General features: G+C 36.3%; 1 protein-coding gene across 1 annotated transcript; it reads right to left on the minus strand.

Moving 5' to 3' along the window:
* Nucleotides 1–27,686, minus strand: LOC100374914 (nuclear receptor subfamily 6 group A member 1). The gene is made up of 5 exons (XM_006814309.3): nucleotides 27,503–27,686; nucleotides 25,637–26,589; nucleotides 4,441–4,493; nucleotides 3,588–4,329; nucleotides 1–3,085 (listed from the first exon to the last, which is right to left on the minus strand). The coding sequence occupies exons 2-5, from the start codon at nucleotides 26,583–26,585 to the stop codon at nucleotides 2,883–2,885; spliced, it is 1,947 nt and encodes a 648-aa protein (XP_006814372.1). The 5' UTR covers nucleotides 26,586–26,589; nucleotides 27,503–27,686; the 3' UTR covers nucleotides 1–2,882.
* Nucleotides 27,687–27,959: the final 273 nt, after the last annotated feature.

The raw sequence follows: 27,959 nt of genomic DNA on the forward strand, positions 1-27,959 counted from the left end.
TTTAAAGATTTCACATTTATTTAAAAACAAAACATCTTGGCATATTTTAAATATTGCAATAATAATGTCTGCAAGATATACAAGTCACAAAATCCAGTCACCTTTAACCTGTTAGAAATTTACTACAATCATCTCTGGTCAAATTGTATAACCCAGGTCAACATTTCTTTAAAAGTCAAAGACCCCCATTATTTAAAGTTATACATGACTTTGAACTTGTAAAAAGCAGAACATTTACATATAAGGAAGTGAGACTTCCGTATTTAGTTGAAGGAGGTGAAGGGGACAATTGTATGTTCTGAAAATAAACAAATATTTACACGATGCTAGGGTGAGGTGGAGTGAATGACATTAGTGCTACACTCTTAGTGAAAGTGTCAGTTATCCATCACACCATGGCATAACTGTTAAGGGTCCCATGCAAAGTTTACATAATAACCAAAAGTAATTCAGAGTTTATTTTATTTTACAATCTGGAACGAAAGCCAGAATTTTCAAAAAAAATACAGACTTGTATTAGCATATATGCACACCAATATATGTTAATTGATTCTTAGTTTTATTTTCTTTCAATCAGTCATAATGACAATACTTGAATGATTAGCATTACAAACATTATACTAGTAATAGGTTTTGAAATGGTATATTTTAGTATGTGTGTGTACGTATGGGAGCCATACGTTACACGCTGCACACCGCTCATTAATACTTCCAATCACTCATAACAACCGAACCAGAAATGAATCAGAATCAAAATATTTGTGATATGAACTTTGACATTAAAATCAAAATCAATAAATAGTATTTACCAACAGTAAAAAAAAAAGATTATTACTTGAAAGTTTTCAGTAATAGCCTCATTTAGAAAAACAATTACCCTGTTTCATGAAACGAAAGATAAAATGGCAAACAGGACTGGATCAAACCATGAATACTGAGAGCCAATCAGACGATCTATCCACAATGTCGAGAAAGCAGTAATGACTGTATCGAAGTGGCAGTTACTGTGGAACACTTTATTTTCGCTGGAATTAATTTTCGCTGAAACGGCTTTTTGGGCGTTTTGTGTGGAACTTATTTTCACTGATTTTTGATGAGTTTAATGTGAAATATAGGGAAAAAAGTATATTCGCTGGATTTTATTTTCACGGTAACATCCCTTCAGCAAAAATAAATTCCAAGCGAAAATAAAGTATTCTACAGTATTTCAGAGAACATTCTGAAATCACTAAGTTTTTTTTTTTTTTTAAATTACAATTTTTTTTAAATTCAAAATTCTTCAAAAACAAAGTTATCATTGAAATATGCTTACATTGCGAATTATAATTTTAAAACTATTTTCAATTACAATGTTCGGTTGAAAAGAACAAAGCTAAAAATTGACCCCAAAGGTCACACATCCTGGCATTTTTGTGGGTTCTGTTTATATATAACAGCAACAATTTCCATTTCCGCCTTGTTTAACAGGTTTTGAGAAATTCTCCTGATAGTGAAGTTGACCCCCTTCTAAAAAGTAACCATGATGCATGACCTTCAATGCACGAGAGATCATATTACTGGAAAACTACGCGTTTTAATACGATCAAGACACAAAAAAAACAAATTATACATATACAGATACAGCATCTAACACTAGAACTTGTCTATCTGAAGGCACAATTTTTCGAAGATAAATCAATGTACTTTTTCATCAAATATTAACTAGTTAGAAGACTACAATCGTATTTACATTATATTACCATAACTCTGGTCTAACCAATCTGAAGAATCATCTCTTTTAAGCCAAAGCTTTAAATCTTCACACGAGAGAATATCACAATTAGCACTGGGTGCTCACACACTACTTACTATATTCTGGCATTTATTAAATACATTATTACTGTGCTAGTGACTTGGCAAGTTTAGTAATCGGAAAAGACAAAACATTAAAAAAAATTACTACACCCTTTTCGACGTATGTACACATTTCGAACCATGCTTGCACTATAACCCCCAACCCTAAATATACGATACAAGTGCATCAATGTTATCAAGCAGAAATCCAAGCATATTTACAATGTGGCTTAGAATTGTAAGTCTAGAAAGCACCATGGCAAGCAGTATTTCCATTCATTGGGTGGGAAAAATACACAAATATTTGTTTTGTGTAAAATTAAGGAACTTTTAACGCCAACTTAATACAAGTTGCACATTTATAAACTTGTAGACAAAGGAAATTGATACCATACCCTGTGAGGGCGCTATTCTGGCAACAACAAACAAGCCACCAATTTATTATATACAATTTTATATGAAGAGACTAGTTTATTTTAAAATGACAAATCACCAAAATGATACAGAATGCGAGAAGGAGAAGGGTACTTTTAGGAAAACTAAGGCATAATAAACTTGACTGCTTTTGAAGCGAATGTATATTGAAGAAAAATTGTAATGCCCATCGTAAGTAATGCACAGTCAACCGCTAAAGTTGTCAAGTGAAAACATAAAAGTGTTAGGTCACTTTAAACATTTGACAAATTAGGAGTGAAGGCCCGAAAGTAGAGGACTGTTAAGCTTCTCACCACATAGCATTTTACTAGTTTCCATATTACCAAAATCCACAAGTCTATTCTCATCAACAGAATATAATACTACAAACAAAATGAATTGCAACATTCCTCCTCATTGGCTTTCCTGCTCTAACACCAGTGCTGATTGGGTGATGTATAAATCAGCAGCCAATCAGCAAGCAGCTGACAAACATCCACAGAAATATATATATATGTTACTATATATAAATACAGTATCTAATTAACAGTTGAACTTTAAGTTTTCATCATATGCTTAAAAATAAACTTTATAAATATATACATTATCAGCAAAAGTTGTCAAAAGTGAAAACTTCAACACTTAGACATCGCATTCAGGAGATAAGGCATGTAAAGAAGCTTACTCCTACATAACAGTTCTGCGCAACAGCGGAGTTCGGGAAGATGCGACATGATCTCGTTAAACCGATTGGGATATGACGGATAGTTGATGTTCATGTAATCGTGAAGAGCGCTGAGATAAGGCTCGCAGACTTTGTCTGTCAATTCACAGGTTTCTGCAAATGAGAAAATGTGATTAAAAAGGTTGTTTGTTAAGAAGGACATAAAACAAAGTCCATAGCAACAAGATCCAAATGATTTCCGAGACTTTTCTAGACCTTTTCCCAAACTATCTTGCCTCCCCCCCCAAGACATTTTGACCCTTAATTCAAGCCAAATTCATCACCAAAACTCAAAGTTCTGAGGATATGGTAACATCTTTCTCCTTCTTCCTCATTCTTAACAGCATTAAATTTGACTCATTGCCTGCTGACACCCCCCCCCCCACTATTTTGGTATGACCGTGAATGCTTTCAGTAGTCAATGTGTCAGCTATGAACCACATGTCAATTCTATCCCCAATACATTCTCATACAAAAATTCTCAGAAAAAATGCAAACCGACATCAAAAGTTTGTTAAAAAACAAAAGAAAGATTGTAACAGCCACTAGAGGGCAGTGCACAGAAATCAAATTGTCTGCAGAAAAAAAAGGAAAAAATTCACCTATTTACACTTACCATTATTGTTATTATTATTACTGTTGTTGCCACGGAGAAGGACCACCACTTTCAGGAGTAGATACTCATCTCTGGTCATTTTGTAGGTATGAAACATTGCAACAAGACATGTCAGTTTTTCTACCACTTCACTCATTTCTTCCTGGAAGTCCTCAATGTCCAAATGGTTTTCCATTGTCTGGTTCAGGCATTCTTGTAAATACATCATATTTTGGAACACATGCTGTTCAAAACTCAGCCCTTTATTAGTGGTGCTGTTCCGGAAATGAATCGCATTTACAGCTACCGAAAGTAGCAGGAGCTCCTGCCATTTGGACTTAAGAATGTGCGTATGTTCTGCGGTGCCGAGCTGGGTATAGAACGGCAGGTGCTTCACCCACTGCACTAAATGAAACACCAAATCATCACCAAGTTTACACATGGCTTTTAGGAGGTCATCGGAATAGTTCACCGGAGTCATGTTACGCTCATTCGGTGTGATTTTTCCTAAAGCAGTTTCTGTTTGTAGGAGCACTTCAATCATCTGTGCAGTCTCGACTTTTATATCTGAGAAGTGCATCTGTGTCATTTCCTCACCATTGATAGGTAACTGGGATCCTTTCTCACTGTTCTCTTTCTTCATGGCATCCCGGGCTGCTTTTAACGCCTGTTTTTCGGCACGGTTTCGCTTGTTTTCTATGGCTTTCTGTTGAGCAATTTGCTGAAACTTTTTTCTGAGTCTGTCATAGTTTTTTGGTTTACACTGGAAACAGACAGAAATCAAAGATTAGAAAAAGATTCAATGTGCTGAGGGTATTAGACATTAAGATAGACACTTGAATATTTTATTACAAGTCCCAACTAGACTACATACCTTATATGACAGCCCTGTATTCCGGCCACCAGGCATACGATCTTCTCGTACTGCTGTGAATGATATAAACAATCATAGTTAGTATTTAGGAAGTTACTAAACACATTGGTTAAGTTTCAGCATGGTTTTCCAGATCTGCACACATAAAATAAAAATTACATTTATTGTGAATTGAGTCTGATCTGGATTAATAGACATGCCTCTTGTCGTTTACGCAAATGCATACCATAGAAATTCTTAGCATTAAAGGCCCATTCTAGCAAAGGTCATGATAGGCCCATTCTAGCAAGGGTCATTAAAGGCCCATTCTAGCAAGGGTCATGAAAGGCCCATTCTAGCAAGGGTCATGAAAGGCCCATTCTAGCAAGGGTCATGAAAGGCCCATTCTAGCAAGGGTCATGAAAGGCCCATTCTAGCAAAGGTCATGAAAGACCCATTCCATCAAGGGTCATGAAAGGCCCATTCCATCAAGGGTCATGAAAGGCCCATTCCATCAAGGGTCATGAAAGGCCCATTCTAGCAAGGGTCATGAAAGGCCCATTCTAGCAAAGGTCATGAAAGGCCCATTCTAGCAAGGGTCATGAAAGGCCCATTCTAGCAAGGGTCATGAAAGGTCCATTCTAGCAAAGGGTCATGAAAGGTCCATTCTAGCAAGGGTCATGAAAGGCCCATTCCAGCAAGGGTCATGAAAGGCCCATTCCAGCAAAGGTCATGAAAGGCCCATTCCAGCAAAGGTCATGAAAGGCCCATTCCAGCAAAGGTCATGAAAGGCCCATTCCATCAAGGGTCATGAAAGGCCCATTCCATCAAAGGTCATGAAAGGCCCATTCCAGCAAAGGTCATGAAAGGCCCATTCCATCAAGGGTCATGAAAGGCCCATTCTAGCAAGGGTCATGAAAGGCCCATTCTATCAAGGGTCATGAAAGGCCCATTCTATCAAGGGTCATGAAAGGCCCATTCTAGCAAGGGTCATGAAAGGCCCATTCTAGCAAGGGTCATGAAAAGCCCATTCTAGCAAGGGTCATGAAAAGCCCATTCTAGCAAAGGTCATGAAAGGCCCATTCTATCAAGGGTCATGAAAGGCCCATTCTAGCAAGGGTCATTAAAGGCCCATTCTAGCAAGGGTCATGAAAGGCCCATTCTAGCAAAGGTCATGAAAGGCCCATTCCAGCAAGGGTCATGAAAGGCCCATTCCAGCAAGGGTCATGAAAGGCCCATTCCAGCAAGGGTCATGAAAGGCTCATTCTAGCAAGGGTCATGAAAGGCCCATTCTATCAAGGGTCATGAAAGGCTCATTCCAGCAAAATCATGAAAGGCCCATTCCAGCAAGGGTCATGAAAGGCCCATTCCATCAAGGGTCATGAAAGGCCCATTCCATCAAGGGTCATGAAAGGCCCATTCTAGCAAGGGTCATGAAAGGCCCATTCTAGCAAAGGTCATGAAAGGCCCATTCCAGCAAAATCATGAAAGGCCCATTCTAGCAAGGGTCATGATAGGCCCATTCTAGCAAGGGTCATGATAGGCCCATTCTAGCAAGGGTCATTAAAGGCCCATTCTAGCAAGGGTCATGAAAGGCCCATTCTAGCAAAGGTCATGAAAGGCCCATTCCAGCAAGGGTCATGAAAGGCCCATTCCAGCAAGGGTCATGAAAGGCCCATTCCAGCAAAATCATGAAAGGCCCATTCCAGCAAGGGTCATGAAAGGCCCATTCCAGCAAGGGTCATGAAAGGCCCATTCCAGCAAGGGTCATGAAAGGCCCATTCCATCAAGGGTCATGAAAGGCCCATTCTAGCAAGGGTCATGAAAGGCCCATTCTAGCAAAGGTCATGAAAGGCCCATTCTAGCAAGGGTCATGAAAGGCCCATTCCATCAAGGGTCATGAAAGGCCCATTCCATCAAGGGTCATGAAAGGCCCATTCCATCAAGGGTCATGAAAGGCCCATTCCAGCAAGGGTCATGAAAGGCCCATTCCAGCAAGGGTCATGAAAGGCCCATTCTAGCAAAGGTCATGAAAGGCCCATTCTAGCAAAGGTCATGAAAGGCCCATTCTAGCAAAGGTCATGAAAGGCCCATTCTAGCAAGGGTCATGAAAGGTCCATTCTCGCAAAGGGTCATGAAATGTCCATTCTAGCAAGGGTCATGAAAGGCCCATTCCATCAAGGGTCATGAAAGGCCCATTCCAGCAAGGGTCATGAAAGGCCCATTCCAGCAAGGGTCATGAAAGGCCCATTCTATCAAAGGTCATGAAAGGCCCATTCTAGCAAGGGTCATGAAAAGCCCATTCTAGCAAGGGTCATGAAAAGCCCATTCTAGCAAGGGTCATGAAAAGCCCATTCTAGCAAAGGTCATGAAAAGCCCATTCTAGCAAAGGTCATGAAAGACCCATTCTATCAAGGGTCATGAAAGACCCATTCTATCAAGGGTCATGAAAGGCCCATTCTAGCAAGGGTCATTAAAGGCCCATTCTAGCAAAGGTCATGAAAGGCCCATTCCAGCAAGGGTCATGAAAGGCCCATTCCAGCAAGGGTCATGAAAGGCCCATTCCAGCAAGGGTCATGAAAGGCCCATTCCAGCAAGGGTCATGAAAGGCCCATTCCAGCAAGGGTCATGAAAGGCCCATTCCAGCAAGGGTCATGAAAGGCCCATTCCAGCAAGGGTCATGAAAGGCCCATTCCAGCAAGGGGCATGAAAGTCTTATTCCAGCAAGGGTCATGAAAGGCCCATTCCAGCAAGGGGCATGAAAGGCCCATTCCAGAAAAATCATGAAAGGCCCATTCCAGAAAAATCATGAAAGGCCCATTCCAGCAAAGGTCATGAAAGGCCCATTCCAGCAAGGGTCATGAAAGGCCCATTCCAGCAAGGGTCATGAAAGGCCCATTCTAGCAAGGGTCATGAAAGGCTCATTCTAGCAAGGGTCATGATAGGCCCATTCTAGCAAGGGTCATAAAAGGCCCATTCTAGCAAGGGTCATGAAAGGCCCATTCTAGCAAAGGTCATGAAAGGCCCATTCCAGCAAGGGTCATGAAAGGCCCATTCCAGCAAGGGTCATGAAAGGCCCATTCCAGCAAAATCATGAAAGGCCCATTCCAGCAAGGGTCATGAAAGGCTCATTCCAGCAAGGGTCATGAAAGGCCCATTCCATCAAGGGTCATGAAAGGCCCATTCTAGCAAGGGTCATGAAAGGCCCATTCTAGCAAGGGTCATGAAAGGCCCATTCTAGCAAGGGTCATGAAAGGCCCATTCTAGCAAGGGTCATGAAAGGCCCATTCTAGCAAGGGTCATGAAAGGTCCATTCTAGCAAAGGGTTATGAAAGGTCCATTCTAGCAAAGGGTTATGAAAGGTCCATTCTAGCAAAGGGTCATGAAAGGTCCATTCTAGCAAGGGTCATGAAAGGCCCATTCTAGCAAGGGTCATGAAAGGCCCATTCTAGCAAGGGTCATGAAAGGCTCATTCTAGCAAGGGTCATGAAAAGCCCATTCTAGCAAAGGTCATGAAAGGCCCATTCTAGCAAGGGTCATGAAAGGCCCATTCTAGCAAGGGTCATTAAAGGCCCATTCTAGCAAGGGTCATGAAAGGCCCATTCTAGCAAGGGTCATGAAAGGCCCATTCTAGCAAAGGTCATGAAAGGCCCATTCTAGCAAAGGTCATGAAAGGCCCATTCCAGCAAGGGTCATGAAAGGCCCATTCCAGCAAGGGTCATGAAAGGCCCATTCCAGCAAGGGTCATGAAAGGCCCATTCCAGCAAGGGTCATGAAAGGCTCATTCTAGCAAGGGTCATGAAAGGCCCATTCTATCAAGGGTCATGAAAGGCCCATTCCAGCAAAATCATGAAAGGCCCATTCCAGCAAGGGTCATGAAAGGCCCATTCTAGCAAGGGTTATGAAAGGCTCATTCCATCAAGGGTCAAGAAAGGCCCATTCCATCAAGGGTCATGAAAGGCCTATTATAGCAAGGGTCATGAAAGGCCCATTCTAGCAAGGGTCATGAAAGGCCCATTCTAGCAAAGGTCATGAAAGGCCCATTATATCAAGGGTCATGAAAGGCCCATTCCATCAAGGGTCAAAAAAGGCCCATTCCATCAAGGGTCAAGAAAGGCCCATTCCATCAAGGGTCATGAAAGGTCCATTCTAGCAAGGGTCATGAAAGGCCCATTCCAGCAAGGGTCATGAAAGGCCCATTCCAGCAAGGGTCATGAAAGGCCCATTCTAGCAAGTTACAAATGTAAAGGCTCATTCCAGCAACAATAAGTGAATTGACATATTTGGTACTACTATGGTAATTTGGGCTCAAATGGATTTAAAAAATGAGAAAAAAAAGCAAGACTACAAATTTATGATAATTTTGGGGAGTTTTGATCCAAATGAATGATGTACACTACCTACAATGTACAGAAGGCCATGCATAGATTTGCAGGACATTATAGGCCCAGAGAAGCAGACACCAAACACACATGATTTTAACAATAACATGAATTTGATACATACATACATACATTTTTTAACTTCCTGTGACAACATGTTTATTTTATTTTTGAGTGACAGTTGTAACTTTAAAAATTATATTGTAACAATAAAAAGGTTATACGTACTATGAACGGTTGATGAGAGCAATGGATGGAAACGCTTACCGAATGTGCTCTATTAGTAGCGCAAGTTATAGGCATTTCATGTTCAAAATAAGTAATATTTAATCGATTTAGTACACACTAAATGCAATCTTTGGGTATGTATTTCTATTGGAGACACATATCTAACAGAGCAGATACTATTTATTATTTTTGATCTTGTATATCAGCATCTTACATCACCTAACAGTACCGGTACACATGTAAAAAGCAACTGCAATGATGTCACACAATTTCCAAATATGGAAAATGGTAAATATATTAATACTGGATGAATAATTCAAAGAAGTGTCTGACACTGAAAAATGAGACAGAATATTGTTTAGTGTTTTTTTGTTTTTTGCAAAAGATGTATGATGCAATCGAAGTAATACAATGTACATAGTATATATAGTGTACTTCGTTAACTAGTGTCGATTTAATTATACTACTATAGTACTTTGGGGCCAGTGGACTGTAGTATGAAATAAACATATTTTATTATATGTATGTGCTCAGAATACAGAGGTTGGCACAGACTTCACAATTGCCACCCAAAAAAAAAAAAACTGCATGTGCTTTGAGGCCCACAAAAAAAAAAGGTTTTACTTTCATTGCATACATCAGATTAAAAACATGTGCCTCCATTTTTTTTTTTGACATTTACCATTTTGTATGTTGGAAAATCACGCCATGCAAGGTAGATTTTCTGTTTCAGAGGAACGCGAAAGAAAATAGTCTTTTTTTCGGCCTAAGGTTTTGATGCTCCACATTGAAATCAGAAACCATAACTGGAGCACCTGAGCCTCAAAATCAGCACATCTTAAATCCATATCCTTGTACTTTATCAAAGAGTATGTCAGAGATCTACAAGGATTATGAACAGTGAAACAAATTTCACCAGTGTAATATATACATTATTCATGAAGTTATTTATGAACAAAGCACAGTACCTGCAGAAAGAAGTCTAGGTATTCCAAGGGATATGTACGTGGAATTTATTACATGGATCTCTCAATATTTTGTGCTGAAAAACCTACGAAGTATGTAAGCATTTTTAATCCACCGAAAAACTAAATCAGTTACATTCTACAGTGGGGGTTCACCGTTGCCATGATTGTACTGTATTTGCTCCATTTGAAGTGCATCTCCAATAGAAGTGCACATAAACCAAAAATCGCATGTATTGACTTCTGGATCTTTAAAATATGACATTTTTACCATAGACACATCTTTGTCATTTATGCACTGCTGCTAATTAAGAAAATTAAGTATGTGAACCAACTGTATTCCAACAAAAATGTTAACCCGCACTGTCAACAAATTACTGTAAAATACTTTATTTTAGCTGGAAGTAATTTTCGCTTAAAAGGCATTTTGGATGTTTTGTGTGGAATTTATTTTCACTGATTTTTGAAATGTTGAATGTGAAATATATGAAAAAAGGGTATATTCGCTGAATTTTATTTTCACTGAATCATGCCTTCAGCAAAAATTAATTCTAAGCGAAAATAAAGTATTTTACACTATCTCATTTTCCAGAACTCCGATTCATTTATTGTCACACAAGTTGTGAAATTTATTTAGTTTTGGACAACAATTATTTTCATGTATCTGTGTCAAAAGAGTTTCTTTATTTTCATGATTGATGTACAAGTCAATTTCTTTAAATATTGAAACTTCTGAAATTTAATTATTTGCGAAATTATAACAGGTGTCATATTTAGTTTTGAAGATATCAGCTGCTACGATCTAATGTTGTTAGAAAAACAAATAGTTTATTAAGGAACATGTTAATATGATGTGACAAAGTGTCATCATGATTGTCTAAAACTTGTTCCAACAATACATTTCTAGTTTGCTCACGGTGTATTCATATATGCCCGTCATTATTGACTTTTCCATTTTTAAATCATTTTTGGATTTGGAAAGAACAACAAACTAGCAATTTTTCTCGCCAACATGTTAATGCCAAATTGTTCACATTTTTATGAATTTTTTTATCATTTTGTTTCAAAAAAACATAATTTCAAATTTCTTTGAGAATTTTTTGTGGAAATATAGAAAACATTATGCAGATTAATTTTATGAAACGCGGCTAAAGTTGATTTTAGTGATCAAAGAAAAAAAAAGCAAGTCTGTTTAGGATGTACATGTATCGTGACTTCAGAATGTTATCAGACTACATCACTGATTACTAGTAATCCAGATGACACACCACCTAACGTATGCATGCTTGTCCACATCTCTCTCAGAGACAAGATACAAGATAATTGCCAGAGGAAATGTCATTTTGGATACGACAGAACAATGTAGGTGAAGACAGCAATTTTCAAGAATAGAGTAAAAAGACGATTGCTATAGACACTGACATCATTCCTTGCTACTACTGAAGAAATGATGTCATAGAACTGTTGCCATAGTAACCTGATCAGCTTATAAGTATTTTTAGTATGTCACTTTCTCCCACATTATGACTGCCGTAGAGTACTATAAACTACTCAACTTTCACTTGTAAATTTAAGTTTGCTATATGGATTTAACAGAAAACAACCTTAAGCAGAATGCTATATACAAATGACACAAAATACAAATATATTTTTTATTTCAGCGATTTAATTACCAAATTCTTAGTGGTGATGTATTAGTTATTTCTGATAAAGACAAGTTCAATTGAAACTTGAGGGTCAACCCCAACACTGGATCAGTGTGCCACAATTAATCAATTAAAGGCCAACTCCATTGGCTGAGATTTGAGAGACGTGAATTTGGGGAAATCTTAACTGTTACGATCAGTGGGTGCTCGTGTTAAATGGACTGGGAGAACACATTAATTTGCAATACCATGCCATTATGATATGAAGAGGGTCACATATGCCTGTCACCAAGCTCCAAACATGGAATAAGGTTTCTGTCGCAAAATGCACTGTACGCCAGCTCTCACACTTGCAATTTGCACATAAAAAAAGTTGGAAGAGACAACAGTGACATCCTGTCGACAAGCACACACAAAAATTACTTCAAGCACAATTAAATATTACTTTTTCAAGAAATAGATACATTAAAGAATCATAGAGTTAACCCCAACCCCCACCCATTTACATTTTTCATTGTAGTGCGACTAAATAAGGTAAAATAACATGTTTTACATGAATTCTCCCATCCATCCATCCCATTCTATTAGCAAAAAAATTCCATCAGCAATTTATTTCACTTAGTTACATTTTTATGATTACAGTATATTGTATCGATAATTTGATTTGTTATGATACATATGTGGAACATATGAGCAAAAGAAAAATGTATTTTCACTGAATTTCCACTACTGCTCATTTAAACCCTTTGAGTCTTAACTTAACAAAATAAAACCCACATAATTTCTTGATGAAGACCTGTAGAAAATTATGTACATTTGGTCAAAAAAAAAAAAAAAAAAATTATAGAAGAAAAAAAAACATAATCATAAGCTTAGAAAAAACTCCTGTGTGCTGAAAGTGAAAGGTCTTGCATTTAGAACATGTAATTCCATTAGAGCAAACTGTCCCCAGTCGAAAGTGAAAACCTTTCTAAACTGACCCCAGTCGAAAGTGAAAACCTTTCTAAACTGACCCCAGTCGAAAGTGAAAACCTTTCTAAACTGACCCCAGTCTAAAGTGAAAACCTTTCTAAACTGACCCCAGTCTAACGTGAAAACCTTTCTAAACTGACCCCAGTCTAAAGTGAAAACCTTTCTAAACTGACCCGTCTAAAGTGAAAACCTTTCTAAACTGACCCCTGTCTAAAGCGAAAACATTTCTAAACTGACCCCAGTCTAAAGTGAAAACCTTTCTAAACTGACCCCAGTCTAAAATGAAAACCTTTCTAAACTGACCCCAGTCTAAAGTGAAAACCTTTCTAAACTGACCCCAGTCTAAAATGAAAACCTTTCTAAACTGACCCCAGTCTAAAGTGAAAACCTTTCTAAACTGACCCCAGTCTAAAATGAAAACCTTTCTAAAATGACCCCAGTCTAAAATGAAAACCTTTCTAAACTGACCCCAGTCTAAAATGAAAACCTTTCTAAACTGACCCCAGTCTAAAGTGAAAACCTTTCTAAACTGACCCCAGTCTAAAATGAAAACCTTTCTAAAATGACCCCAGTCTAAAATGAAAACCTTTCTAAACTGACCCCAGTCTAAAATGAAAACCTTTCTAAAATGACCCCAGTCTAAAATGAAAACCTTTCTAAAATGACCCCAGTCTAAAATGAAAACCTTTCTAAACTGACCCCAGTCTAAAATGAAAATCTTTCTAAACTGACCCCAGTCTAAAATGAAAATCTTTCTAAACTGACCCCAGTCTAAAATGAAAATCTTTCTAAACTGACCCCAGTCTAAAGTGAACACCTTTCTAAACTGACACCTATCTAAAGTTATAACCTTTCTTACCTTTTCGTGAACCCTCTCCAACCACATGCTAAAATAAACTAACCCTAATTAACTTCCACAACTAACACATTGCCTGGTGATATCGTTTTCTCCAGTTTCTTCACGGCTATCCCTTTCGGCTTTCAGACTGCGATGTGTTAAACTCCAGTAAAAAATATGATATTGTTACCAAGCACAGACTAATGAGCGCAGTTCATATTACTTCCAGATATTGAATCTATTGTTGGTGTGGTTATTGTAATAGTTTACCAGATTTTGCTATTTTTGACTAATTTGAAATCCAGATCATACCAAGATGAAAACCACTATCAATATTCTAACTAATTAAATTTATAAATATTCTAAATTTTATCATCATTTTTGTCAAGATGAACTTGGCAAAATTTTTAAGCATGCCATCATTTTGGATGTATGGCTTAATTAATGTGCTATGACTTGTTAAAAAAGCCACGGCAGCAGTCAATTGTCTTTAAATCAATTAAAAATGTCTAAAAATTTGAATAATCCACCGTGTAATAAATGTAATTTTTAGTTTCTGAGTGCTTTGGCACATTTCAAACACCATGTGTTGTGACAGCCGAGTGTTTTTTAAATTTAATTTAATTAACTTAACTAAATTGTCAGACCATATGATGAAACAGCCATATTGTTTGTACATTTTACATTCAAAATCAGTAAAAATAAAATCCAAAGAAAAATACCTTGTTTTTTATAATTTACTATAAACTAATCAAAAATCAGTAAAAATACCTTTCTTCTATACTTTACATTCAACCCATCAAAAATCAGTGAAAACAAACTTCATACAAAAAAGCCAAATGGCTTTTCAGCTAAAATTAATTCCCACTATTAAAAACAAAGTATTTTACAGTCATTCTTATTATGCAAGTGCTTCTAAAAGATTTCTAGAAAGTTTAAATTTAACCAAGTATGTTGGTCAATTCCAACAGACATTATTTAAAGAGATATGGGTCAAAATTTACCAAGGATACAACAAGTGGCCATTGACCTGTTAGCAATGCAATACAATACATCAACAGTAACACATGGGTGACAAGGTACACTTGACCAGGGCAAAACTATCTTGTTAAAAGAGAAAGATTCCAAACATTGCAATTTGAAAGATTTAGATCACCTTCTCAATTTCACTCAACTGCACCTCCATTTCAATCCTCCCCACCCATCCCAAATTTGGACTTGATTTTGACCTTGGAACATCTAAAGATGTCATACTTGGTAGGGGTCAATGAACAGTCTCTTTGGCATCCAGCCATCTTCCTCAAAGGTCATAGTTCATACTAAACTTCATAAGTCCTTGGTATTACATAACTTCTAATGTTAATCAACAAGCCCAGGCATGGCTAGCTACACTTGACACTTTCCGACCTTGTGGTAAATATCAAATGATACTTAGTAGCAAAAAAAACCAATTAACACTAAGTGCACTGTAATTATTTCCGCAAAAATGTTAGTACAAAATTGTTTGTATTTTTATTTTGTTTTGTTTTACAATGTTTATTACAATGTTTATTATTGTTACGATTGGCTACTAGTCTTGTAACAATATTGTAGCCTGTGGCTGATACAACTGGAACTGCTGTTGAGATGCATAATGAGAAAAGAATTTTTAAATCAATCAGTGTAGCATTCTCAAGATAACAAGAATATTCATTAAAATTAGGAATTTAAGTTATCAACAGTGAATGCTTTAATCTGATAGAGTGGTCGGTCTAAGATACCGAGCCAGTATCTACATTTTGTACACTGAGAAATCGGTCTGGTAGTTTTCCAAAAAAAATATTTACTAAAATTGGAGAACGGAATTATTATCGTGAAATTAACAAATCTGGATGGAATCCACCCAAGGTTTCTATATATAAAATACTAAAGCCATTTAAAAAAGATGTGAAAATAGCATTTCTTTACTAAATATGACAAAAAATATTCACTGTTGTTGCTTGGTTGATTCAATCCATTATAAAATGACACTGTTCATTACTCTTCAATAGGACTGAACTCCAACTCTGTGATTGAGAGCCACACATCATGAGAAGTATTCCTGCTCAGATCTAAACGAATCAGGCTGACCGTTTGACCACGTTCGTCGACCACAACCATATAAACTCAAATGAGCATCAAGCTATCAAGTCATGTTACAGAAAATTTTGTTGCCAAAAAGATTTGTTTACGTCCCCAAGTGATATCCTTGATCATTCTTTCGATCACCATACATTAAATTGAAATCCCATCGTAACCAAACTGGTCATAATCTTGAGGGCTGATTACGCGAGAAATCAAATGTCATAGAGGCGTCAAAACATTGAATGTGATTCTAAACAAGCAGCCTTTCGGTTTATATCGCTCCGCTGTTAGCAATGCACATTTCAATTAAATAATTGAAGATATCATCACGAAATGAACAAATCTGAGAGAGGCCTAACTGTAGTACCTATATGTGTAGTATCAAAGTAATCATACTTTCGGTTTTGAACAAGAATTTGAAAACATCACTTTTTACCAAAAATGACGAAAATAATCATCAAAATTAGTGAATTAAAGATATCATCATGAAATGAAAAAATCTAAGAGGTCTGCCTAAGGTACATATACACCAAGTATCAAAGCATTCAGGCTTGTAGTTTTCAAGAAGAAGTCGAAAAAGTAAAACATTGACACGGACGACGACGACGGACAATCACTCATATGATAAGCTCCGCTCGACAAAGTCGACAGCGAAGCTAAAAATTGACACAGATGACAGACGCTGGACGACGATGGACAATCATCAGATGATAAGCTCTGCTTGACAAAGTCAACAGCTAAAAAGTATTTTGGAGGTATTTTCACATTTAATAATGAGCCAATGAAAACAAATGGTTTTTATAGTATGTTTGTTATGTTGTAAAACACATTTTTTCAAGAATTTTTGGGCATGTATCGCAATGTTGGGAAATTCCCAGACATCATTAGCAGTTTTCTGGATTAAAAATTTCAACACGTGTGTGTGATTCAGCATGTGTCTGATTTAGTTAGTTTTATTATTTCTTTTTTTTGATATTTGATATTTACCATACTAAACCCTTGGATGGTTTTTGTTGTGTAATAAAGTTACCGGTATTATTTTTATTATTTGTTTGCAAATCAGATGACTACCACAAGTCACAGCACTGTTGAATATCTGAATTTTCACCAGACTTCTAAAAAAAATTCTCACATGAAATTAATTTTTTTTATCTCACATAAAGCCGAGGTGGGCACAAGTAAAATTGTGGGAAAAACTAGCACAAAGAGTTGTACTCTCACTGAATCACACACACACACATGTTGAAATCCTTAATCCAGAATTTACAACATTTTTCACTAAAATTCGGTCAAATATTTATACGTAGGATGTATACTGATGTACACATGCGAAGAATAATTGAAAAGCTTATTCTTTTTCTGCCTGTCAATTCAAAGGCCATTTAAGGTTAGTTTATAATACTTTTTTCTGAGAATACAAACACGTGTTACATTCTACATAAAGAAGGATTAACCTCATAGTTATTTATGTTACTGTAGAATACTTTATTTTCGCTTGGAATTTATTTTCGCTATTTTCGCTGAAGGGATGATTCCGTGAAAATAAAATCCAGCGAATATACTTTTTTTCTTATATTTCACATTAAACTCATCAAAAATCAGTGAAAATAAAATCTATAAAAAATGCCCAAAAAGCCTTTTCAGCGAAAATTAATTCCAGCGAAAATAAAGTATTCCACAGTAGTTATATTGCAGATACCAGTGATATAGAAAACAGACTGTCAAAACTGATAACTAATTTGGGGAAAATACTGGCCTTTTTTTTTAAGTACTAAAAAAACCCATACCTGTGGATTTTTCAGTTGGAAACCACATACATTCCCATTTTTTTCTCAGGGATGGACAATTAGATACTCGGGGGGGGGGGAGAAATACTATACAAAATATTTCTTCCTTCATTTGCTTTTGCTTATTTCCTCTGTGTGTAATATTATATTCACCCCCTGAGAAATAGACGTGCAAAATTGTTTTCCAACTCTGTCATCACATTCCCTGGGGTTTCTATTGGCCCTGAAATATATAGTTACCTGCAGTATCATTTTTGTTACATTTTGAGGCACCAGTAGACAAGATGCTCAATTGTTTGAGTTACGAACATCGAGTTACAGACATCGAGTTACAGACATAGAGTTACAGACATAGAGTTACAGACATAGAGTTACAGACATAGAGTTACAGACATAGAGTTACAGACATAGAGTTACAGACATAGAGTTACAGACATAGAGTTACAGACATAGAGTTACAGACATCGAGTTACAGACATCGAGTTACAGACATCGAGTTACAGACATCGAGTTACAGACATCGAGTTACAGACATCGAGTTATGAACATCGAGTTATGAACATCGAGTTACAGACATCGAGTTACAGACATCGAGTTACGGACATAGAGTTACATACATCGAGTTACGGACATCGAGTTACGGACATCGAGTTACGGACATCGAGTTACGGACATCGAGTTACGGACATCGAGTTACGGACATCGAGTTACGGACATCGAGTTACGAACATCGAGTTATGAACATCGAGTTATGAACATCGAGTTATGAACATCGAGTTACAGACATCGAGTTACAGACATCGAGTTACAGACATCGAGTTACGGACATCGAGTTACGGACATAGAGTTACATACATCGAGTTACGGACATCGAGTTACGGACATCGAGTTACGGACATCGAGTTACGGACATCGAGTTACGGACATCGAGTTACGGACATCGAGTTACAGACATCGAGTTACAGACATCGAGTTACAGACATCGAGTTACAGACATCGAGTTACAGACATCGAGTTACAGACATCGAGTTACGGACATCGAGTTACAGACATCGAGTTACAGACATCGAGTTACGAACATCGAGTTACGAACATCGAGTTATGAACATCGAGTTACGAAGATCGAGTTACAGACATGGAGTTACGAACATCGAGTTACGAACATCGAGTTACGAAAACTTAAAGGTACAATGCCTATATTTCAGAAACCACGCCCAGCATAGAATTTTTGTTTATTTTAACGTTGTAATTTTTCCATAATTCGAGGTTCATTAAACTGATAATTACAATTTTAGTTACTAAATTTGAACGTTAAACAAAACAAAAAAATCTATGTTTCCCTGTAACTCAAGTTCGGTTAACTGATATTTAAAGTTTGAGCTACTAAATGTGGACGTTTAGCAAAAATGAAATTCTATGTTGCCCATAACTCGGAAGTTCTGTTGATTATTAGTTGGACAGCGAGTTACAATTTGGGCGTGGTTTCGCAAAAGTGGGCGTGGTTTCTGAAATATGAGCGTGGTCATTTTAGTAACTCAATGTTTTCGTAACTCGATGTCTGTAACTTTTCAGCATCTCCAAGTAGACAGGCTTGATTACATTGGAACGAATGTGTATTCGTAACCTACTAGTACTCATTGTGGATATTTCCATATTGGCCAAAAATAACAAATTACATCATTTACAAAAATAGTAATGCGTGTGCAGTGTTACAGGCGACAGAAAAAAAAAAATAACTCTGGTATCATATAAATGACCTATATTTTCACATAGAAACCAAAAAAAAAATCTGGGCAGAAATGTTCCACCAGTTTAGAGATACATGTACTGTAAAATACTTTATTTTCGCTTGGACTTCATTTTTGCTGAAGGAACGATTCAGTGAAAATAAAACCCAGCAAATATACCCTTTTTCCTATATTTTACATTCAACTCTTCAAAAACCAGTGAAAATAAATTCTATACAAAAACCAAAAAAGTCTTTTCAACGAAAATTAATTTCAGCTAAAATAAAGTATTTTATAGTAATTTTAGACAGAGACGTGTAGCATCTTGTTCCCCCTATAGTAATTGTGGCGTTACCAAATGCATATTCATGAGTTGTCTGTAAAAATGACTTCATTTATTCTATTCAATTTTTATTCTAGGTTTATTAATTGTCACTTGTATTTCCTAACATTTTTGTGAAAGTTTGAGAGTTAACAAGCATTGTACTAAAATATTACCCATGAGACAAACGTCTGACATCTGTTGAGAACATTGAAAAGGTACATAGATCACTTTTTTTATAACAATTCTAAATTTAACCGAGTAACCATTAGCTTTCAAGTAGTGTTATATATAGTACACAATACTTTCATATCATGGCAGTAAATATACGACAATAATGTATGATAAGTCGTACCAAATTTACGCTGCCGTTAAACGTCTTTACAAACAATGAACTCTTATATAAGCAGTAACCATTGTCCTGTCCATGTATTTGATATTAATATTCTACAATAAAATATAATAGTTTTAATGATCAAGCATGAAAAACAGGTCATGTTCGTCTAAATACCAATAATAGTAGAATAAAATAGCATATAGCTATGCTTTGAACTGAGTATGAACTGCTTTATGAACTTAATTTGAACCATGCTTTGTCAGCCATTGTTCAACAGTAAAAGTTTTAGACATTTCATAATTACAATATCATGCAGTTTTAGACAAGTTAAAACATAACACATAACACACAAACAGAAAGGTTTTCCTTCTTATCATCGTGAGCATCAATGTAAAACCTGTGCCTCTCGCATTTTGCATACCAGTTAAGTTCACCACATGAGGGAATTTTTTTTTCTGTTTCAGAAGTTTTGACAATCCAATCCACCTTAAATGCACGTTTTCAAATGCATTATATTTTAACAAACGTTGAACTTTGAACACGTCTTCCTGTTGTTATACTGAATAATCTCAATACAAAAAAAAAATGAAAACCTGACATGTAATGTATTACAGCATCATTTTTTAAAATTACTACTAGTAGAAGCAAAACCTTCATTAGAAAAAACATGGAAAAATTTAAATATGATTTTTTTTATTTGAAAAATACCAGATAGTTGTATTCCTATTAACTATACCGGTAGAATATTGTTAATAGCATTCCCAACAAAGATTTTCAGTGGCCCACGTATTAACATTTTATACTCCCACTGACATTAACCTTTTCACCCCCAATTCCCTCTTTTCATCACAAAATAGTCATGTTTATAGTCTGCACTTTCCTTCACAAGATTAAGACAAAAACAGTCAAATTTTTGGAGTAGAAACAGAAAATTTACTCAAATTTTGTCAGTTGACTTTAAATCTAGATAGAGTTCATTTCCAGAAATATTGAAAAATATAAGAAAACAAGCAGCCTATCGGCTGAGATAGCTCCGCTGTTAGCAATGCACATTTCAATTAAAGAACTGAAGACATCATTAGAAAATGAACAATATGAATAGTATCAAAGCAATCGGACTTACAGTTTTTAACAAGAAGTCGAAAATATCACTTTTTACCAAAAATGACAAAAATATTCACCAAAATTAGAGAATTGAAGATATCATCACGAAATGAACAAATCTGAGAGAGGTCCGCATGTAGTACCTATATATGTAGTATCAAAGCAATTGGACTTTCGGTTTTTAACAAGAAGTCGAAAATATCACTTTTTACCAAAAATGACAAAAATATTCACCAAAATTAGAGAATTAAAGATATCATTACAAAATGAACAAATCTGAGAGAGGTCCACATGTAGTACCTATATATGTAATATCAAAGCATTTGCACTTGCGGTTTTTAACAAGAAGTCGAAAATATCACTTTTTACCAAAAATGACAAAAATATTCACCAAAATTAGAGAATTGAAGATATCATCACGAAATGGACAAATCTGAGAGAGGTCCACATGTAGTACCTATATATGTAGTATCAAAGCAATTGGACTTTCGGTTTTTAACAAGAAGTCGAAAATATCACTTTTTACCAAAAATGACAAAAATATTCACCAAAATTAGAGAATTAAAGATATCATTACAAAATGAACAAATCAGAGAGAGGTCCACATGTAGTACCTATATATGTAATATCAAAGCATTTGCACTTGCGGTTTTTAACAAGAAGTCGAAAATATCACTTTTTACCAAAAATGACAAAAATATTCACCAAAATTAGAGAATTGAAGATATCAACATGAAATGAACAAACCTAAGAGAGGTCTACCCAAGGTACATATACACCAAGTATCAAAGCATTCAGGCTTGCAGTTTTCAAGAAGAAGTCGAAAAAGTAAAACATTGACACAGACGACGACGACGACGACGACGGACGACGACGACGGACAATCACTCATATGATAAGCTCCGCGCGACAGCGGAGCTAAAAAAGTGCAGCATAATTTAGGTGAAAAAAGTCTGGTGGTGAAAAGGTTAATTCTTTACATCTGCAAAAACAGAGAAAAGTTTAACACAAATCATGATTTTGTACATATCATTTCATAATTAGTCCTCATCGACCTTTTGACTTTCAGAGACAGAAATTGAACTACAACTGGTGGGGATTTTATTTACGTCATCAATTTTTATATTTCACTGGTACAGATCATGTGCCAAATCTTAAACTCAGCTTTTGAAAGTTGTGCCAAGAGGATTATAAATATTTATCCACCATAATTTTCAATCATGTCCAGCGAAAAGCTTATAAAGAGTCATGTTCAGGCTACAGCAAGTAGAAGCTAAGATTTAAGCTATTCTTGTATATTTGTTTAACCCATACATACCGGGAGGGGATAACTATACTATACTATACTATATTAAAAGTCAAGATTGCAGAATAACAGGAGTCCCATCTTCAGTGAACCCCCCCCCCCCCCCCCGAAGAATAATGTCTATAGATGTGCCCACGATGATTGTCATGTCCGAAATGGCATACTGAAATTAATAGTTCTGAAAATAATGGTAAATCTACCAAATGGACATTGAATACGATGGTGTTATATGCACAGGCATTCACGCACACTTTAGCCAGTAATTAGGATCTAGATCGGGACTTAAAAACAGGTTTAGCTCGTACTTACAGTTTCTTAGTCTGTACCATGTGTTCGCACATGTTTTCTTAGCACGGTTTAAAATTTGCATTAATTTTGCAATGGCTTATTAAAATGCATTTTTTTTACTGTGGATACAACTGTCATTTATATAAGCACATGTAATAGAGTAAATATGGTATGTTTGAAACATCAACAAATTTCAATTTGAAATCCAATACAGTAAAAAATAAATTACTATCATATGGTAAACACAGAACTTCATGAGTGGAAGTTTGCAGTTAACATACAAGTCGGCTCATCAGTGTAGGGATGACGAACTCTCACAAAACAAACAGAAAGAAAATTTATAAATCAGTGAAAATACAACTCTTACTTCAGTTTTCAGAGTGAAATGGATTAAATTCAGTTAAAATGTTGATAAATAAAGCCTGACATGAACAATGGGGACGAGTAAACAATTGTTTATTACATAATGGTACAACTAACGCATGACATTCTTTTGTATTTGACTCAGTAAGTTGTTTCTATTATTTATAATCAACCAATGGGATTTCTCTTGATGTGGGAAGGAAAGAATATTCCTTGATTCCATCGTCTACTGACAACCTTTATTCTCTGTGGAGGCTTTTTAGCTGGAGATGTGCGAAAGACTTTTTACTGTTCTCTAGCTTCATCAGAATCAACAATTACAAGTTTTTAAATTTTAAACTCAAGACAAGCAGCCTGTCGTCTGAGTTAGCCCGCTGTTAGCAATTAAAGAACTGAAGATATCATTAGAAGATGAACAATATGTATACTATTAAAGCAATCGAACTTGCTGTTTTCAACAAGAAGTCGAAAATATCACTTTTCACCAAAAATATTCACCAAAATTATAGAATTGAAGATATCATCATGAAATGAACAAATCTAAGAGAGGTCTACCCAGGCTTGTAGTTTTCAAGAAGAAGTCGAAAAAGTAAAAAGTTGACATAGATGACGGACGCCGACGGACAATCACTCATATGATAAGCTTTGCTCAACTAAGTCGACAGTGAAGCTAAAATGAAAATAAGGTGCACCATGCATCAAGCCAACCCCTCCCCCCTCTTACTTCACCTTCTATACTTGGATTTCAGGTATGTGGTCAATACCTTTCATTTCCCAGCATGCATTGTAATGGTCAGACCCTGGGCATTGACCCAAGTCAAGAATCAATCAATGGACAGCCTTGGAAGTTCATGTCTTTTAAATTCCAAAAAACCTTGAACAGCAAATACTGTGAACTATTATATTTTTGCAGCTATCAATTTTTCGCGATATGATATTTTGCAGATTATGCAAAAATTTGCGATAGTCACCGATTTTCTAAAATTTTCACTGCTACAAAATTATTCACGACGTCCATACTTGCAAAATTTGCTAATCTCAAGAAAATAAAGTGATTAACAGCAGTATAACAACATAATGAGTTAATATATTAAAGCCACAGAATTGTCCCAATGCATTTTTTTTTGTTTTTGCTTTTTCAAAAGCAGATACGATTTGATTTTGATTGTAGCGACAGTGTACTTGATCATACCAGCAGCATATTCAAATGCCGCTTCAGAAATCCCAGTATGAATTATCTCGTTATTTCATGATTTGGTTGATTTTTTTTTATCATTTTTACAAATGTGGTTTATACCCTCACACAATAATCGATAACATTCATGTACTAGTATTCACAAAATGTGATTAATTGTCAAGGAGGCAGTTTTAAAGAAAAGAGCTTTTGTATGGAAAAACAATTAGACATCAACCCCAAAAAAATCACTCTAATATCTACACTGAGTGCATGTGACATGTTTTGTATTTAAAAACATCAATGTACTATAAAATACTTTATTTTCGCTTGGAATTAATTTTCGCTATTTTCGCTGAAGGAATGATTCAGCGAAAATAAAATCCAGCAAATATACCTTTTTCCCTATATTTTACATTTAAATCAGTGAAAATAAATTCCATACAAAACACCCAAAAAGTCTTTTCAGCGAAAATTAAATCTAGCTAAAATAAAGTATCTTACAGTAATTAGTTTTTACTTGAGTGAAGACTAATGAAATTCCCAATAAAAAACAATTTTTCCCCTTCCCTGCCCAATTAGTAATACAACGTGTCATTTAGCCTCAATGCTTGAAACATATTCAGAAAAATTGGCGAAACAACATTTGCGACGACAAAAACCATGAAATTAAACACATTTTTTATTAGTTAGTGTGTCACTAGGTTTCTCATCTCCTGTCCTTTTGACATTCTGTGGTTAACCAGCCATCCAATAACAAATCTCACAACATATGGGAACATTGCCAAGATTGGGAATTCCCAGTAAGCTAGACAGTCAGTAAGTATAATTTTCAACAGCTTGAAGGGTAGGATTTTTCTCAATCAAGGCTGGTCAACAGTGAAGTTTAAAGGGATTGAAAAATTGATCAAAAGGTTGGCATTGAAAAGTGTCATCAATATCAGTAAGAAAGTCACATTATAATGCATTTTTTCACCAAAATTCAGATTTTTATTACAGTAGCTTGTTTTTCCTTCACACGAGTGCTCCTACAAACTTTTTCGCATTAGTTTATCCTCAAACACCAGTGTTCAGAGGAAAATTGCAGTATATTTAGTTTATTTGGCAATAAAAAAAAAGTTTTTGCAATATCATCAATGTTTTGTAGCAAAGAGGTAAATGATATTTTAGATCATTTCTCCATTTTTTTTTTTACCACAAATACAGATGAAACCTAATACAGTAAAGGCAGTATGGAGTACCAAGTTAATTGGTCTCTCACCATTCTGAATTTTTATAAATGCCAAAATTGAACCCCAACCATGTATGTGTATAGGAATGCAGACCAAGGGACAATTACTGATGCTAATATAGTCAGTAACTGACTGACAGTGTCCTTGAGCATCACCATCTTCAATGGCCTCCTAATTAAAGAGGCCTGGGTTTTTTATTGATCCCACTGTGACCAAGCTTAAACACATCATTACAAGGACTGGGAGGAAAAATACAATAGGTATTTTAAGAGACCCTCCTTTAAAATATTATTTGAACCCTAGATAAGGAGGAATGACCAGTCAAACAACCCTGAGAAATTCAAACAATAGTGGATAAGTCAATGACTTGTCTTGTCTTGACACGGACTCGAGCTAGAACAAATACAATGTGATAAACAAAATACAAAATATATTGTACCAACCTTCCAGGAGCATCCCTTTCTGTAGACACTTCTGAAACCGACAGAACTGGCATCGGTTTCGCTGTGCTTTGGTGATCTCACAGTTTCCTTCTCCAACACAGGAGTAGACTCGCTTGTTCTGCACTGTTCTTTTGAAAAAACCTTTGCAACCTTCACACGTGATGATGCCATAGTGCAGTCCAGTGGCCTTATCTTGGCAAATACTGCAATACATTAACGAATCATCTTCCTCAGAGTTGCTGCTTTCTTCACTTTGCCCCTGGCTATCCAGTCCTGATAAACTTCCCTCTGAGTGCTTTGCTTTCCGTCCATGAGAGGGTCCAGTTAAAAAATGTTGGCCAGGTGGTGCACAGTGTGGTGGGAACGGGAAATGTGTGTTCATACCAGATGAGAAAGGGGTGTTGGGTGTGTAAGCATAACTTGAACCACTCATCGGTGATGAAATTAGACCAGACCCACTGGGGCTTAGTAGACTGCCTATGGGTGACGACCTGCTTCCTGGGGGTGAGGCGTTGTTATGATAATAACGAATCGAGTCACCAGTGAGTGGTGGATTCATCAGAACTCTTTGATGTATTGTACTCGGCTCTGTCTTAATATTGTAACTCTCCGTCAATCTCTGGTGTAACTGCGGTGAAGTCTGCGGAGATGCTACTAAAAGTACTGGGGGTGGTGGGATGGCCGTGTGTGATGCTGGTGTTTTGGGTGGTGTGGGCAAATCAGCTGCAAATTCACTCCTATAGGGACTTCTACTCTCTTCTTTATTAATCTCAACAGCAAGTTCAGATGCCTGGTAAAGCCCACTCCATCTTTTAGTCGGGGGCAACCTCTTCATCATAAGTTGGTGGCAATTGTCTGTTGTTGCTGGGAGAATATTTGATCTCTTCGCTTCGATTTCATTTCTATAGCCCATAGGTATTTCTTCCGTCATACTGTTGGAACGCTTCATGTTTCTGCGAAATAAACAAAAAAAAAAAAAAATTATATAAAATGAGTAAATATTAATATTTACACTGTATAACTGTAATACAGCAAACCAAAGTGCCACATGAAACAGCATTCAGTTTTGTTGTTCTTTTACTCAATTCACACATGCATGCTATGAAATACATGGCCACTTTTTTTTCACATGTATGTACGTACACTACAAACTTGAAATACAAATGATAATTTATAACGTGTTCAATGCTGATCAATGATTGAAAATACCGACATATCGAAGCAATATCCGCTCTTAATATCATGTGAAGGTCCCTTCATGAATTAGTATAGTAGTATTTGAATGCAACAACGTGATAGTGGGGTACAACTATTTTTTCAGTATCATGTGAGGAGCGCCTATCATGTTATTCGAATGAATAAAAAAACTTTCTTCTTGAAAAAAAAATGTAGGTAGCACATGTAAACGTAAACAAACAACCGATGTTCATACCGAAAAAAAACTACCAGCAGCCTAAACGTGTTCATAATTTGTATTTGAAAAAGAAGAAATTAAAATAAAAATTAGGTGCCCCGGTATTACATTTAGAAAGCGAAAACTGTAAAAATTAGTATCTGTTTGACATCGCAGAATCTGATTCTCGGCCTGAAAACACGAATCCTAACTGAACTGTCAAATTAACTCCGAGTAGACTCCTGAATACCGTGTTCTGATCGCAGATTCTGTCTCCTAATTTGTATAAACTACGCAGAGAAGGCTGCGCCAATCTATTGTACCAGCCCCGATATTATTCGAATGAAACTTAATTATTGAAAGTCGAATGGTGCTCGTGACCTTCATTTAACTTCATGAAAAGGTGAAACACAGGACAACAGTGAGAGCGCTAAGGGATGCAACGACGTACTCCGCGGCGTGTTATGACTCACCAGTCTGTCTGGCTCTCCAACACAGTCTTCAGCGAATTGTCCTGTGTAATATTGATATGTTCGATTGGCTCACTTAGCTGGAGTGGACACTGTCGGTCGGTTTACACAATGTCGTTACGAGAATATTAACAAGCAAACCGGACGAGTTGTCTAAAAATAATACACACACAGACCGGTAGAACTGGAATATAATTAATAGATGGGAGCAATGAACGCTGGATGACCTTTCGATGAAATGACGCACAACTACAAAAGTAAACACAATTCAGCTCGCTGTTTTTAAAGTAGTTCCACGCTAAAAGAAGAATTATATCGGATAAAAATGTAATAAGATATACATTTGGTTTGGAACTTTTAATGTGATTATTAATACATATAATTTTGGGCAATTTTAATTAAATACGTGCGTTTTTCTCGAAGTTTATGTTTTAATGTGAAGGTTAAGCGTAGATAATAA

Source organism: Saccoglossus kowalevskii, chromosome 17, assembly GCF_978046115.1.
Source record: "Saccoglossus kowalevskii chromosome 17, keSacKowa6.1, whole genome shotgun sequence".
In the NCBI taxonomy this organism is placed as follows: domain Eukaryota; kingdom Metazoa; phylum Hemichordata; class Enteropneusta; family Harrimaniidae; genus Saccoglossus; species Saccoglossus kowalevskii.

What these genes read in the sequence shown, in the direction of transcription:
- LOC100374914 (XM_006814309.3), bottom strand. Translation starts at nt 26,585, where the DNA reads ATGAAGCGTTCCAACAGTATGACGGAAGAAATACCTATGGGCTATAGA. An exon ending in GAAAGGGATGCTCCTGGAAG is followed by an intron (nt 4,494 to 25,636) that starts GTTGGTACAATA and finishes TATCATTCACAG; the next exon opens with CAGTACGAGAAGATCGTATG. An exon ending in ATACAGGGCTGTCATATAAG is followed by an intron (nt 4,330 to 4,440) that starts GTATGTAGTCTA and finishes GTCTGTTTCCAG; the next exon opens with TGTAAACCAAAAAACTATGA.